The sequence below is a fragment of the Pollachius pollachius genome (genome assembly GCF_949987615.1).
Source record: "Pollachius pollachius genome assembly, chromosome: 15".
Classification (NCBI taxonomy): Eukaryota; Metazoa; Chordata; class Actinopteri; order Gadiformes; family Gadidae; genus Pollachius; species Pollachius pollachius.
The window spans coordinates 3,857,603-3,872,499 of record NC_136948.1 but is presented as its reverse complement, the minus strand read 5'-3'; the positions used below and the strand labels follow the sequence as shown (position 1 = coordinate 3,872,499).

At 52.7% G+C, this 14,897-nt stretch overlaps 1 protein-coding gene across 2 annotated transcripts in view; it reads right to left on the bottom strand.

The window, feature by feature from the left end:
• The window catches only part of eif2ak3 (eukaryotic translation initiation factor 2-alpha kinase 3), a 45,978-nt gene that overhangs the window by 6,586 nt on the left and 24,495 nt on the right, over window positions 1–14,897 (bottom strand). The window contains exons 4-15 of one of the 2 annotated variants that reach the window (XM_079752627.1): window positions 13,760–13,899; window positions 12,342–12,630; window positions 11,676–11,841; window positions 10,471–10,593; window positions 9,801–9,923; window positions 8,538–8,773; window positions 7,296–7,408; window positions 5,919–6,041; window positions 4,270–4,416; window positions 3,104–3,614; window positions 2,293–2,466; window positions 331–504 (exon numbers count right to left, since the gene is read on the bottom strand). In XM_079752627.1, the coding sequence (XP_079608753.1) occupies window positions 331–504; window positions 2,293–2,466; window positions 3,104–3,614; window positions 4,270–4,416; window positions 5,919–6,041; window positions 7,296–7,408; window positions 8,538–8,773; window positions 9,801–9,923; window positions 10,471–10,593; window positions 11,676–11,841; window positions 12,342–12,630; window positions 13,760–13,899 (2,319 nt within the window). The remainder of the gene's footprint in view (window positions 1–330; window positions 505–2,292; window positions 2,467–3,103; window positions 3,615–4,269; window positions 4,417–5,918; window positions 6,042–7,295; window positions 7,409–8,537; window positions 8,774–9,800; window positions 9,924–10,470; window positions 10,594–11,675; window positions 11,842–12,341; window positions 12,631–13,759; window positions 13,900–14,897) is intronic. The other variant, XM_079752628.1, reaches the window with a different exon arrangement.

Genomic DNA, 14,897 nt, shown 5'->3' with positions numbered 1-14,897 from the left:
ACACTCAATTATCTATTATTTGGCTAAACATATTGTTCAAAGAACGTTTAACAGAACGGAGGTTAGGATCTCAGAACTTAACCCTCTTTTCCTTTCTACTATTTCTATTAAACAATTTTCAAATTCTGGGGTTTTGGTCAGAATCAATCTTCCGGTCTCTGAACATCTTCAAAAAACAAAGAAAAAAAACGTAATCCAACAATTATCGTCAAAAACGTAACCCCCCGACAAAAAAAAAACAAAACAACAAACCGCCGACTAGCCAATAAAACGTTCCGCTCCCCCCTCCCCCTGGCGTGGGTCCTCGTCGTCATGCCGACGCCCTCTCACCTGCTCGGGGCTCATGTAGAGCTTGGTGCCGACCTGGCCGGTGTGGCGGGTGAGGGCGGGCATGGGGGTGAGGGGGGCCGGCTCCTCCTCCTCCTCCTCCTGGTCCATGGCCGTGACCAGGCCGAAGTCGCCCACCTTCACCACGTCGTCCATGGTGAAGAAGATGTTGGACGGCTGCGGCCAAACACAAGACGCCCGTTAAAGGTCGCATCAGCGATGTTGGCTGACGTGAACTTCTGTTGGTAGTCGAAGCCAGATCCTAAAGAACAAACGGAGCCCCTCCCTTCCGCGTTTCGTGCATCCAGTAAAAGACGATCACGAACGCAGCGCGAAAACACCCGCCCCTTGTCGCTGATTGGTTGGAATTTATTTATTTGGGAATTTACTATTTATTTGGGTTTTGAGTGGTTGGTAGTACCATTTGTTTTTGTGTGCGATCTCGGAGCATAGGCTGCCTACAGAGATGCGTTTATTTGACGGCCTGCTTATGGGGCGGGCAGCTAGCGGATCGTGAGGAAAGATCGGATGAATGTGATCATTTATGTTTCGGCCTGGAATCGTTGATACAAAGGGTGGAACACACTGGCCCAAAAGCTTTCGGAACCGCGTGAACGGTGTCTGGTCCGATTCAACGTGCAAAGTCTGAGAGCGTTGGCGTCTGAGGATTAAAGCCTCTAATTTGTTGTGTACTGCCAGCACACAACCGGCGAATCAGCGTGTTGTCTGTGTGGGAGGGGCGGACTACCAGCATGAGACAAGCGCAGGCATCTCGCGCGTGCACAGAACGTACACGTTACTGTGTAGTTCGCAGTAGTCTTTGCGGTGTTTCAATGCAACTTTTCTGCCGCCGAACGGGTCAGACGAGAGGCAACGGAGCAGTTTGGTGTTGGTTTGAGTCTGGGCTGTGTGCAGGCCTCGTTAGCCTCTGATTCGCCGCTCCGTGCTACATTAAGCTTCTGCCCGTTTGGGCACCGATGAGCAGATAACGGAGAACCGTCCCTGGAGGGAGGGGGGGGGTACCTAGGTTCGGACACTTTTTCCCCTGGAGTTCAGAGGCGTAGGGTCGGGTCACACCGTGGGACCCTGGGACTGATCCACCAGGGGTCCACGTCTAACTGGCGCCTGAACAACTGGGCCAGTGCGGTTACCACGCTCACCACGCTAACCACACCAACCGCGGTAACCACGCTAACGTAGGCTAATCTGCTTTGTAGCAACCGCAGGTTTGATTCGTTCTTCTTTCACCTCATTTGACCACAAGATAGTAAACATAACAATAGTTCCTCATTGGACCAAACAATAGTAAAGCTAACATTAGTTCCTCTTTAGACCACACATTTGTGGTTCTAAAACCAGTTCTGCTCGATGCGGTTCCTGCCTCTAAACGTTGAGCGGTCAAGACAACACCATATAAACAATCGTGTTGAGCCTCTACCCCTCTCCGAGTAATGCCTAGCCCCAAAACCACAGAACCCGAGGCATCCGAACCGGGCTGTATCAGGTCCTGTTAAAACCACTTTTGACCGACCGCGCTGTCCAGAGATTGGCCGTAGAAGCTTTACATTTATGCATTTATTTCACTGTTCACTCGCTGTCTCAGTGAGTACTTTGTCTAATGGGCTACCGTGGCTTCATGAAGGCATTTAATTATTAACACATTATTACAGCTCTAAGCTGAATTCCTCCTGTTTTTAACACTGCAATTATTTCCCCGTAGCAGTAATACTGAGGACATCTGAACTAATAAAGTCTCGGCAAAGACGAAAATCTAGTGTCCAGAGGTGAGAAGGACTTACATGAAGGAGGTGATGTTTAGCTCAGTTTTACTGCTGGTTAGTTGAGGTTATGAATGATAAACTGAAGTAAAGGTCAATGGAAAAAATGTCTTTCTACGGTCTGTGTGTGTGTGTGTGTGTGTGCGTGCGTGCGTGCGTGCGTGTGTGTGAGGGTGTGAGGGTCTACCTTGAGGTCTCTGTGCATCAGGCCCTTGCTGTGCAGGAAGTCGACGGCCTCAGCGATCTGGAGGAAGACCTCCAGACACTCGGTACGCTCCCTCTGATCCGGACTGCAGCGCTGGGCCATCCAGTCCTTCAGCGTGTCCTTACGACACAGCTGCATCTGGATGTACAGGTACACCTGGAGACCACAATGACCCATGTTACCACATCTGTACACCCGAGTCCACAAGCACACCTGTTACCAAACCTGTACAGAACAGCTGAGTCCACAAACACACCTGTTACCACACCTGTACAGAACACCTGAGTCCACAAACACAACTGTTACCACACCTGTACAGAACAGCTGAGTCCACAAACACAACTGTTACCACACCTGTACAGAACACCTGAGTTCACAAACGCACCTGTTACCACACCTGTACAGAACACCTGAGTCCACAAACGCACCTGTTACCACACCTGTACAGAACACCTGAGTTCACAAACGCACCTGTTACCACACCTGTACAGAACACCTGAGTTCACAAACGCACCTGTTACCACACCTGTACAGAACACCTGAGTTCACAAACACACCTGTTACCACACCTGTACAGAACACCTGAGTCCACAAACACACCTGTTACCACACCTGTACAGAACACCTGAGTCCACAAACACACCTGTTACCACACCTGTACAGAACACCTGAGTCCACAAACACACCTGTTACCACACCTGTACAGAACACCTGAGTCCACAAACACACCTGTTACCACACCTGGTGGTAACACACTCCAGGTACACATTTCAGTTCAAAGTGACCCACTGACCTTGGGCGAAGGCTGGTTCCTGGCGGGGGTGTGGGCGGGGATGGCCAGGGCGAGTGAGTTGGGCCTGGGGGGCGAGGAGGAGGCGGGCGGCACGTTCTCCAGGCCCCTTGTGCAGGAGGAGGAAGACGAGGTGGAGGAGGAGCTGTCCGCCTTCTCCGTCAGCGTGCCGGGGCTGTTGCCCTCGGAGACCGAGTCGCCCCCCTCGCCGTCGGCGTCGCGGTCGCAGCCGGAGTCCTCGAACACGATGTCGAAGGAGGAGGAGGTGCAGTCGCCGTGGCAACGCCGGGGGCACAGCTCGAAGGAGTGGGGGGTGTCCGAGGCCTCCGGCGCGGCCTGGCTGTCCTGCTCCGAGGCCAGGCTGTCCTCGGAGCCCCGCGGGGGGCCCCCGGCCGCGCTGGCCGACGTGTCGCCGCCCGGCCCGAACGCGGCCGGCGAGACGGAGCTGAACACGGGCACCTTGACCGACAGCGCCTCCAGGTGGTCGGGGAGCGTCAGTGGCCAGTCGGTGGTGCTGCAGGGCCGAGGGCAGAGAGCGGGCGTTTTAGTGCTGCAGGTCGTGGGAGCGACAGAGCTGCGGGTCTACAACGCGCCGCTTGTCGGAGGGGCTGGGGTGGACCTGCGGAGGCCAGGCTACGCTTCACACTCACACTTCACACACAACGGTCAGACGTCAGACAAAGAGAGGCTGAGGACAGCGCCGGCAGGCGTCACCACAGGGGAGGAGTCCTAGTGCAGAGCTTTGGGGCAGAGCAGCGCGGGAGGGGGTACTTAGTGATGAAGGGGTAAGTGTTAGGGGGTACTTAGTGATGAAGGGGTAAGTGTTAGGGGGTACTTAGTGATGAAGGGGTAAGTGTTAGGGGGGACTTAGTGATGAAGGGGTTAGTGTAAGGGGGGACTTGAGTGGTGAAGGGGTAAGTGTAAGGGGGGACTTGAGTGATGAAGGGGTTAGTGTAAGGGGGTACTTAGTGATGAAGGGGTTAGTGTAAGGGGGGACTTGAGTGGTGAAGGGGTAAGTGTTAGGGGGTACTTAGTGATGAAGGGGTAAGTGTAAGGGGGTACTTGAGTGGTGAAGGGGTAAATGTTAGGGGGTACGTGAGGGGGACAGGGTCTATGAGTGTGAGAGGTACATGAGTTGTGGGGGGGTTCATGAGGTGGTGGGGGGGTACCTGGCGTCCAGCCAGCGCTGGTCGTTCTCCTCCTGCCAGCCCTCGGGGGGGGTCTCCTGCCAGGCGTTGAAGTAGCGGATGATCCCGGGGTGCTCCAGCTTGGCCAGCGCCTTCACCTCCCGCATCACCTTCTCCCGGGCCACCTCCCTGCAGCACAGAACCCGCCACAGAACCCGTCAGCACCACAGAGCACAGTGAGGACCAGAGAACCCGTCAGGACCACAGTCAACACCACAGAACCCGTCAGCACCACAGAGCACAGTGAGGACCAGAGAACCCGTCAGGACCACAGTCAACACCACAGAACCCGTCAGCACCACAGAGCACAGTGAGGACCAGAGAACCCGTCAGGACCAGAGTCAACACCACAGAACCCGTCACAGAACCCCTCAGCACCACAGAGCACAGTGAGGACCAGAGAACCCGTCAGGACCACAGTCAACACCATAGAACCCGTCAGGAGCAGAGTCAACACCACAGAACCCGTCAGGACCAAAGAACACACTGAGGACCAGAGAACCCGTCAGGACCAAAGAACCCGTCAGGACCAAAGAACCCGTCAGGACCAAAGAACCCGTCTGGACCACCTTAGGACCAAAGAACCCGTCAGGACCACAGAACCCGTCAGGACCATAGACCCCGTCAGGAACAGAGACCCCGTCAGGAACATAGACCCCGTCAGGAACATAGACCTCGTCAGGAACATAGACCCCGTCAGGACCAGAGAACCCAGTCAGTACCAGAGTGAGGACCAGCACCCAGTCAGGATAACGGGAGAGAACCATCATCTAGGGGTACTCTCTGGACTCCTAGGAGGTGGGCAGGTTCCAGGGGAAATTTGAAATGTGAAGCTTTAGAGTTGTACTTTGCTAGCAGTCAGCAGAAACCAGAGTCACACAACCGGAGTCAGGAACCAATAAGAATTTAAGGAATTTTCGCAATATAGCACAATCATTTTTGGCCTGTAGCCCTTTTCATTATGACCAACTTTGTATAATTCTGTCTGACTCAGATGAACATCTGTGGGTTATATAAGGCCAAGGCCAAGTGAGTGTGTGCATCGCGCCACGCAATGTTGTTTACAGCTACAAACGATAAGCTTGTTGATGAGTCTGTAAACTAAGGACCTTTAGACCCTCAAGAGGGTTCAGACACCGATCTACCTATGCAACTATGCCATGCATATCTGGGTAAACTGCTGCGCCACAGACAGCTGTGCCACAGATAGGTGACCACAGACAGCTGCACCACAGCCAGCTGTGCCACAGATAGGTGATCCACAGACAGGTGCGCCACAGACAGGTGCGCCTCAGACAGCTGCACCACAAACAGCTACACCACAGACAGGTGTGTGAAAGACAAGTATGTGACAGACAGTTGATCCACAGACAGGTTCGCCACAGACAGGTGCACCACAGACAAGTGCACCACACAGGTGCGCCACAGACAGGTGATCCACAGACAGGTGTGCCACAGACAGGTGTGCCACAGACAGCTGCACCACAAACAGCTACACCACAGACAGGTGTGTGAAAGACAAGTATGTGACAGACCGCTGATCCACAGACAGGTTCGCCACAGACAGGTGCACAACAGACAAGTGCACCACACAGGTGCGCCACAGACAGGTGATCCACAGACAGGTGTACCTGTTGGGCAGGCGGATCCTCTTGATGGCGTAGTTGCAGTCGTCCACCTTGTTGCGGGCTTCGAACACAACGCCAAACCCGCCGCGCCCCAGACACTGCATCGGCTCGAAGTCCGTCAGGTACCTGGGAGGAAGGACACCACCATCATCATCATCATCATCATCATCATCATCATCATAATCGTGATCGTCAACAGCACAGTGAGCCGTGAATACAGAACCACTTTATTCCCAAATCGTATGGAAACAGACAATATTGATACTTTCCAAGACGAATGATGATTGAATGAATATTCAAAGAGCGATCCCCTTTTTTTTTCTTCTTCTTCTTCTGTAACGCGAGGATTGGACAGGGTAGGCTGTGTCTATGCGTGTGCGGGCGGGCGTGTGTGTGTGCGTGCGTGGCGTGCCTGCGCGCGTGTGCCTCCTCGACTTCGTATCTAAACTACAAAGGAGGAGCTGAATCTCCCACGGTGGAAACTAATAGAATCCTCCCCCCTCTCCCCCCCGTCCCCCGTCTCCCCCCCGGGCCTGACCGAGACCCTCTTCTCATGAATGTAACCATGTGGCGTCTGCAGGGGCCGGCCCGGCGGCGCCCGGGGGGCCCTTCCCCCCGCGCCCCCTAGTGGCGGTCGGGGTACTGCAGGGCGTGGCCCCGGCTGGCGACACAAGGTCACTCCGGTTTTGACGCAAACGCTCGTCGCAGTCGCCCAATCAAGGCGCGAGCAGCGGGGGGCGGACCGGCCCATCTGTCTCAGAGTCCTGCCGGGGAGGGCGGCGGGAAGACCGGCGGTCACCATGGTAACAGCACTCCCCCCCGTCCTGTTGCCGCGCCGCGCGCACACACACACACGCGCTCACTCACCAGCAGGCTGGTGAGGGGATGGGTGGGTGTCCGTGTGTGTGCCCCTTGAATGAGTGTGTGAGTGTGTGAGTGAGTGAGTGAGTGAGTGAGTGAGTGAGTGAGTGAGTGAGTGAGTGAGTGAGTGAGTGAGTGGGTGAGTGAGAGTGAGTGAGTGAGAGTGAGTGAATGAATGAGTGAGAGTGAGTGAGTAAGTGAGAGTGAGTGAATGAATGAGTGAGAGTGAGTGAATGAGTGAGAGTGAGTGAATGAATGAATGAGTGAGAGTGAGTGAATGAATGAGACTGAATGAACCAGTGGAGGACTGACTGGGGGGGGGGGGGGGGGGGAGTGTCTGTGCCGAGAGTGTGTGAACGAACGGACGAACTAACAAGTGAGTGAACAAGGGGGCGAACGAGCGAGTGAACAAGTGAATGAAAGAGTGAGGGTTTGTGCGAGGCAGCCCAAACAGAGCGAAGAAGAACCAGCAGAAAGTCAGAGCCGACGCGGGGCCCGGGGCAGGGCCCCTCAACCCACCTGGACACGTATTCGCTGGAGCGCGTCTCTATGGCAACCAGCTCTCTGGCCTCCACCACCGCAAGGTCAAACTTGGCGTCGGTCTGGCACTGCGTCTCCGACTCCTTCCGCTGCTGTGGAGCACGGCCACACGGGTCACATGGTCAACAACACACGCCCACGTCAGGTGACCACGTCAGGTGGCCACGTCAGGTGGCCACGTCAGGTGACGAGCGCAGCCGTGGCTCAACGAGTTAACCAATATAACATGGTTACCATATTGGTCTGACTTTAAGAGTCACAGCAGGGAAGCTGGGGCAAATTCAACTCCATTAGAGAGAGAGAGAGAGAGAGCGATAGAGATGGAGATTAAAATAACTACAAAAGAAAAGTGTTTTTTTTTTTAATACATTTAAAATAACTTCAAAAGGAAACGCTTGGCATAGTAATACATCACTATATAAGTATAGTAGCTCTTCATTAATGTTAATGATTTTAGTATTGATTTTACTCAAAGCTTGCTAATCGTTCATGGGGTGTCTACTTCCTCTCTCTGTTTCTACTTAAAATAGACCAGAACGTCGAGTATATGTTGTTAAAAGTCACAGACGGCCCGGACTGAGTCACACACATCAAAACAAACAGAATAAGAAAGGACCTAACATGGACTAGGACTACAGGTGTGTGGGCGTGACCAGGTGTGTGGGCGGGGCCAGGTGTGTGATCACGGCATGGTGTGTGGGTGGGGAAAGGTGCGTGATCATGGCCAGGTGTTTGAGCGGAGTCAGGTTTGTGGGCAGGGCCAGGTGTGTGGCCAGAGCCAGGTGTGTGGGCAGAGCCAGGTGTGTGGGCAGAGCCAGGTGTGTGGGCGGGACCAGGTGTGTGGCCGGAGCCAGGTGTGTGGGCGGGGCCAGGTGGGTGATCATGGCATGGTGTGTGGGTTGGGAAAGGTGTGTGATCATGTCCAGGTGTTTGAGCGGAGTCAGGTTTGTGGGCAGGGCCAGGTGTGTGGGCGGGGCCAGGTGTGTGAGGACCGAGCCAGGTGTGTGGGCAGAGCCAGGTGTGTGGCCGGAGCCAGGTGTGTGGGCGGGGCCAGGTGTGTGGCCGGAGCCAGGTGTGTGAGGGTGGAGAAAGGTGTGTGTGGGCAGAGCCAGGTGTGTGGGCGGGGCCAGGTGTGTGAGGACCGAGCCAGGTGTGTGGGCCAGGTGTGTGATCAATGGCCAGGTGTGTGGGCGTGACCAGGGTGTGTGGGCGGGGTCTTACCCGAGCGTAGGCGGCGGGCGCAGGCGGGTGGAAGAACTTGCGCACCACGTAGGTGGTGGCGGCGATGCAGAAGACGATAGTGCCCAGGATCTCCTTCCACCAAGGCAGCAGCAGCACCGGGTCCTTCCGGCGCCGCTGGGGGCCCTCGCCGACGCCGTCCGCCGGCCGGATCACGCTCACCGCCCCGTCACGCTTCCCCCGGTACCGCCGGCTGAACGGGAAGTAGTAGCCGTTGTCTGGGGGTCGAGGGAGGGGATGGGGAAGAGAGGGGAGGAAGGGGGGGGGAATAGATGGGAGAGGGGAGAGAGGGAGGGGGGGGAGAAAGATGGGAGAGGGAGGGAGGAGGGGAGGGAGGGGGAGAGAGGGGGGAAGGGGGAGAGAGAGAGGGGGGAGGGGGGATAGGGAGAGATGGGGGAGGGATGGGAGAGAGAGGGGGAGGGGAGAGAGGGGGAGGGATGGGGGGGGAGAGAGAGGGGGGAGGGGGGATAGGGAGAGATGGGGGAGGGATGGGAGAGAGAGGGGGAGGGGAGAGAGGTGGAGAGGAGGGAGGGAGGGGAGAGTTGGGGGAACAGAGAGAGAAGGACACAGAGAGAGGGGGGAGGAGGGGGAGAGATGGGGAGGGAAACAAGGACGGACAGGGAGAGAGCGAAGAGGGCAGACAGACATACAGACAGAGAGAGAGAGACAGCCAGACAGAGTAGGAGACACAAGAAGTACAATAAGTACAGAGAAAAACATTTAATTTAACAGATTTAAAATAACTTGAAAGGAAACCACGAGCATAATAATACATCACTAATTACATTGGCTCCTCATTCATTCAGTTACACTCACTTATTACACACACTCATTACACGCACTGCATGGGGCTGTCTCACAGCCCTACCATAGGAGTACATCTACACAGGACGTGGATGGTGTTTCACAGTAAAAGCCCTACCATAGGAGTACTTCTACACAGGACGTGGATGGTGTTTCACAGTAAAAGCCCTACCATAGGAGTACTTCTACACAGGACGTGGATGGTGTTTCACAGTAAAAGCCCTACAATAGGAGTACTTCTACACAGGACGTGGATGGTGTTTCACAGTAAAAGCCCTACCGTAGGAGTACTTCTACACAGGACGTGGATGGTGTTTCACAGTAAAAGCCCTACCGTAGGAGTACTTCTACACAGGACGTGGATGGTGTTTCACAGTAAAAGCACTACCGTAGGGGACTTCTACACAGGACATGGATGGTGTGTCACAGTAAAAGCCCTACCGTAGGGGTACTGCAGGATGGACAGCGCCCCGTTGCTGTACTCGTCGTGGGAGAACTTGTCGTTGTTCAGACACTTGTCGAACTCCTCCGAGCCCACCAGCACGGGGGTCCGGGAGGGCGAGTCTGGGTTGGGGGGGGCAGAGACCGGTCAGAACCAGACAGCACGGCCTCCCCGTCGCTCACACTCCTTTCACAATAAGAGCTCCCCATCGCTCACATTCATTTCACAATAAGAGCTCCCATCTCTCACACTCCTTTCACAATAAGAGTTTTCCATCGATCACACTCCTTCCACATAAGAGCTCCCCATGGATCACATTCCTTTCACAATAAGAGCTCCCCATCTCTCACACTCCTTTCACAATAAGAGCTCCCATCTCTCACACTCCTTTCACAATAAGAGTTTTCCATCGATCACACTCCTTCCACATAAGAGCTCCCCATGGATCACATTCCTTTCACAATAAGAGCTCCCCATCTCTCACATTCCTTTCACAATAAGAGCTCCCAAACTCTCACATTCCTTTCAAAATAAGAGCCCACCATCGATCACACACCTTTCACAATAAGATATACCCATCGATCACACTCCTTCCACAATAAGAGCTCGATGAGAATCATTTAGCCAATCACATTGCGTCTCATTAACGCCCAGCCAATGGGAACTCACGGATGAGAGGCTTCCACTTGACCGTTGGAAGGGGGATGACCTCCTTCTCCCCCAGAGCCTTGGAGGGGAACTTCTCTGAGATCCTCACGGAGGACTGAAGGTACAGCTGGCCCTGGAACATCCCTGGAACATCCAACACAACTTTTAGTAAACATCCCCGGAACATTCAAGACAACTTTATGTAAACATCCCTTTGCATCCCTGTGTTACCTAATACAATTGGATGTTTGTTTAGGTGAAGGGCTGAATGTTGTGTCACTTTAAATGTTTCTGTGCGACGGCACTACCATATTTTCCCTTCCTAAAGGGTGGTCCAGCATACCCTACGCTAAAGGAGATAAGAAGGGAGCATGGAAGCTCCTTTCCTTAGCGTTTAAAGGATTCAAACCGCTCTTATCCTGGCTGCATATTAGATACTTCCGGGTCAATTCACTCAGTTAGGACCCTTCCTCAGCAGGAAAGACTATTAGACCGCAACCTCTGTAACACATTCAATATAACTTTATTCAAACACCCCTCTTAACAAATTCAATACAACTTTGTTCAAGCATCCAAACATTCGATTCATTGTGTTTAAACGTCCCTGTGCAGCTGCCCTACAGCAGGCCGGTTCAGCAGAAACCACTGTAGTCAATAACACTTCATTTAAACTAGAACCACACACACGCCTCATTTAACCCTTCAATTAAACTTTATTTACACTAGAGGAACCAGCTTTAACGGTCCAATGAAACGTTGTTTAAACAGGGAGAAAGCTCTTTCTCTGTCCGGGTTTCATTTAAGTGTTATTCAAATCAGAAACACACTCCTCCCCTAACGGTCCGAGGAAATGTTATTCAAACTAGAAGGAAGGACCTTCATTCATTGTTGCACTGCACTGTATTCAAATAGAGAGAAGGTGAGAGTTTGTGCTTGTGAGCATTTTGTGTGCGTGCCTGTGTTTGAGCATGTGTGTGCGTTTGAGGGTGTGTATGTGTATGTTTGAGCATGTGTGCATGTGTGTGTGTGTGTGTGTGTGAGCATGTGAGCATGTGTATGTGCATTTGTGTGTTAGCATGTCTGTGTGTGTGTGTGTGTGTGAGTGCATGTGTGTGAGTGCATGTGCGTACATCTGCGTATGAGTGTGCTTGTGTGCGTGTGTGTGTGTGTGTGTGCATGGTACAACTGCGAGCTTGTGTGTTTGTGTGTGTGCGTGTGAGTGTTACCCAGGTAAACGCTGGACTGCGTGGCTCCCCTGGCCTTCTCCATGATGTCGTCATCCTCCTCCTCCTCCATGTCTGATTGGCTGCTGTACGCCGTGTCATCGAACAAGCTGATTGGTGTGACCTTGCCCCCGCCCACCAACCATGCTGAAGCGATGGGCGTGCAGAACTACACACACACACACACACACACACACGTTCAACTTAGCACCATGGTAACACTCTGACCACAACTTGCCTCAGTCGAACGTATATTTATTGGCTCCTAAGTTAGCTGATGATAGCATGTATGCCATAGTTGACGTTAGCTCCTACATGCTAGCTGTTGTTAGCTCATAAGTGCTGGCGGTTGTTAGCTCCTATGTTTAGCTGACGTTAGCCAATACACATAAGTTGATTTAAGCGCATATGTGGGAGCTTTATTTAGCTTCAATGTGTTAGGTGATTTGAGCTTCCATGTGTTAACTTCAATGTGTTAGCAGATTCTAGCTTCCGTGTGTTAACTCATTTCAGCCTGCGGCTTCGCTCCCATATGGACATGTGGGTGTCAAAGCTGAAAGTAGAGAAGTACATCTGCGGATCAAATGTACTTCTTTACTCACGCACATATACACCGATACACATTCGTAACGATGTCCGCACAAGAGCCGTCGTCCCCGGAGAACCCACCTGGTGCTCCCAGACCAGCTGCCCGCTGGGCTGGGTGCTGAAGGCCATCACCTTCCAGTCCGGCACCGAGACCTTGATGACCAGGTCCAGGTCCAGGTCCAGGGGCCGGGGGTTCTGCTGCGGCCCCTCCGGCGCCCCCTGCTGGGGGTCCTCCGTGATGACCCGCTGGCTGTCCTTCCTCTCCTCCCGCCATGAGTCCCCGCTCCCCATTCCCGCCTCCAGGAAGTGGAGGCCCGACTGGATCTGCGGGACGAACTTCAGCTCAAAGTTGCCCACGCTGAAGTTCCACCTGGGGGGGGGGGGAGAGAGAGGGAGGGGCTCAGGATACAGGCTCCTGTGCTGCACCTAGCGCTGTACGTAGTCATGGTGACGGTGGCGGTTGTAGTTATGGTCCTACTTATAGTCCTAGTCCTAGTTATAGTCTTGGCACAGAGCTAGTCCTAATCCTAGTTATATTCCTAGTCATAGTCTTGGCATAGTCCTAGTCCTAGTTATAGATCTAGTTCTAGTCCTACTTATAGTTCTTCTTATAGTCCTAGTCCTATTTATAGTCTTGGCATATTCATACTTATAGTACCAGTCCTAGTTATATTCCTAGTAATTGTCCAGGTACTAGTTATAGCCATAGTTAATGCTCACAACCACCAATGAGCTTACTTGGCTAACTCTGTTTTTTTTTACTTCTTGTGTGTGGCCCCATGGTCATTAAACCATTATCAACTTTTATACGATCACACTGATGGTAAACACTCAAATAATCAAAATAACTTTCATACTGTTATCCTAACAACTGTACTATGAACTAGCCTGGGTATACTCATGCTGCCGTGCGCGGGATTTCATTTCGCGCTGCTAGGAAGCCTGGATTCCATGGATCCGATTTTTGCTTGAGATAGAGAACCAATCACAGAACGGGGAGGGACGGCAAGAAGATGCTGACGTCTATGCGACACACCGAAGCTTGTAGTTTACGGATCCAAAATGGCAGCAGACGTGTTACCTTTCGATGCAGCCTTAGATAGTGTTCTGAGTAGTTTAGATCGCAAGTTTATTTTGAAAAAAGAGCAACTTTCGGCGTTAAACTCTTTCATTACCAAGAAGGATGTCTTTGCCCTGCCACCAACAGGCTTTGATTGGCTATGAGCCACGTACAGACTCAAATGATAGACATTCGTAGCGCCCAATAAACGGCTCCGGGCAATCGCAAAACACGCCTCAAATATGAGAAAATGAATGTGTGGTACCCAGACCTCATCTCAATGTAGATTGAGATGAGGTCTGGTGTTAGCCAGGCTAACTATGAACCACTTCGTACATCCACTGCTACATCTCCCAATCCAGAGTGAAATCCAGCTTGTGGGAAAACGTTTGTATTCCTGTCCAAAATCCAAAACCAAGAGCGGAGGGATCAGACTTACTTCTCCAGCCCAGAGCGAGGCCGCACCGCCCGGACAGTCTTCTGGGTCCTCTGGAGCAGCAGAACGTCTTCTCCTTCCACAGCCTCCACCTCCTCCTCCTCCCAGCGACTGCAGCCCACCGTAGAGCAGATGTACCGCAGCTGAGGAACAACAGAACACAGGGGCTGTGAGGAACTAGGAGGAACTGTTAGGAACCAGGAGGAGTTCAGAGTTTACTTGTTCGGCACAAATACAACATCTGTGTGAGGCGTGAGCGAAGCCTAAGCAGGCCTGTACAGAGTTCCACGTCTATTGCCGTATCATGATATGCTTGACATGCAGGCTAAACATAAAAATTGGATCGACTTAAAATAAGCATTGAAAGCCAGGTTGTAAAAAAAAAAAAAGAATCGGTCAAAAATGGATGCAGAAATAAATAAATAAAATGGTGGACCGTAAGGAACTGACAGGAAACGATCGGAATCAGGAAGAACCGGGAAGACACCAGAATACAGGAGCCGTGAGGAACCGGGAGGAACCGGGAGGAACCAGGATGAACCGTGAGAACCCAGGATGAACCATTAGGGACCCTAAGGAACTGACAGGAACCGTTAGGAACCAGGAGGAACCATGGGGAACCATTTGTATTGGATTCGTCCGTTCTTTCCTTTTGATTTGCCATCCCTTGTGTGTGTTCAGAACTCAAATCCCCCAACAACCAGTCAGTCCCAGTGAATGCAGACCAACTTCCTAAGGATCTTCTACAGGGTTCTGCATCGTTCTCAAGCACATTGGGGCTCCCAGCTCAGTACCTCTTCACTGGGAGTAGACCACTGTAATGACCATCATACTGCCCTGGTACTCTTTTCCCTGTACAGCACACAGACACTGGTTCCAGCATGGTACAGCAGCACTGGTTTTGGGTGGCGGTGGATCTAAAGCCCTGGGGGTGTTGTACTGGTTTTGGGTGACGTGGATCTAAAGTCCCTGGGGGTGTTGTACTGGTTTTGGGTGGCGCTGGATCTAAAGCCCCTGGTGGTGTTGTACTGGTTTTGGGTGGCGGTGGATCTAAAGTCCTGGTGGTGTTGTGCTGGTTTTGGGTGACGTGGATCTAAAGTCCCTGGGGGTGTTGTACTGGTTTTGGGTGGCGCTGGATCTA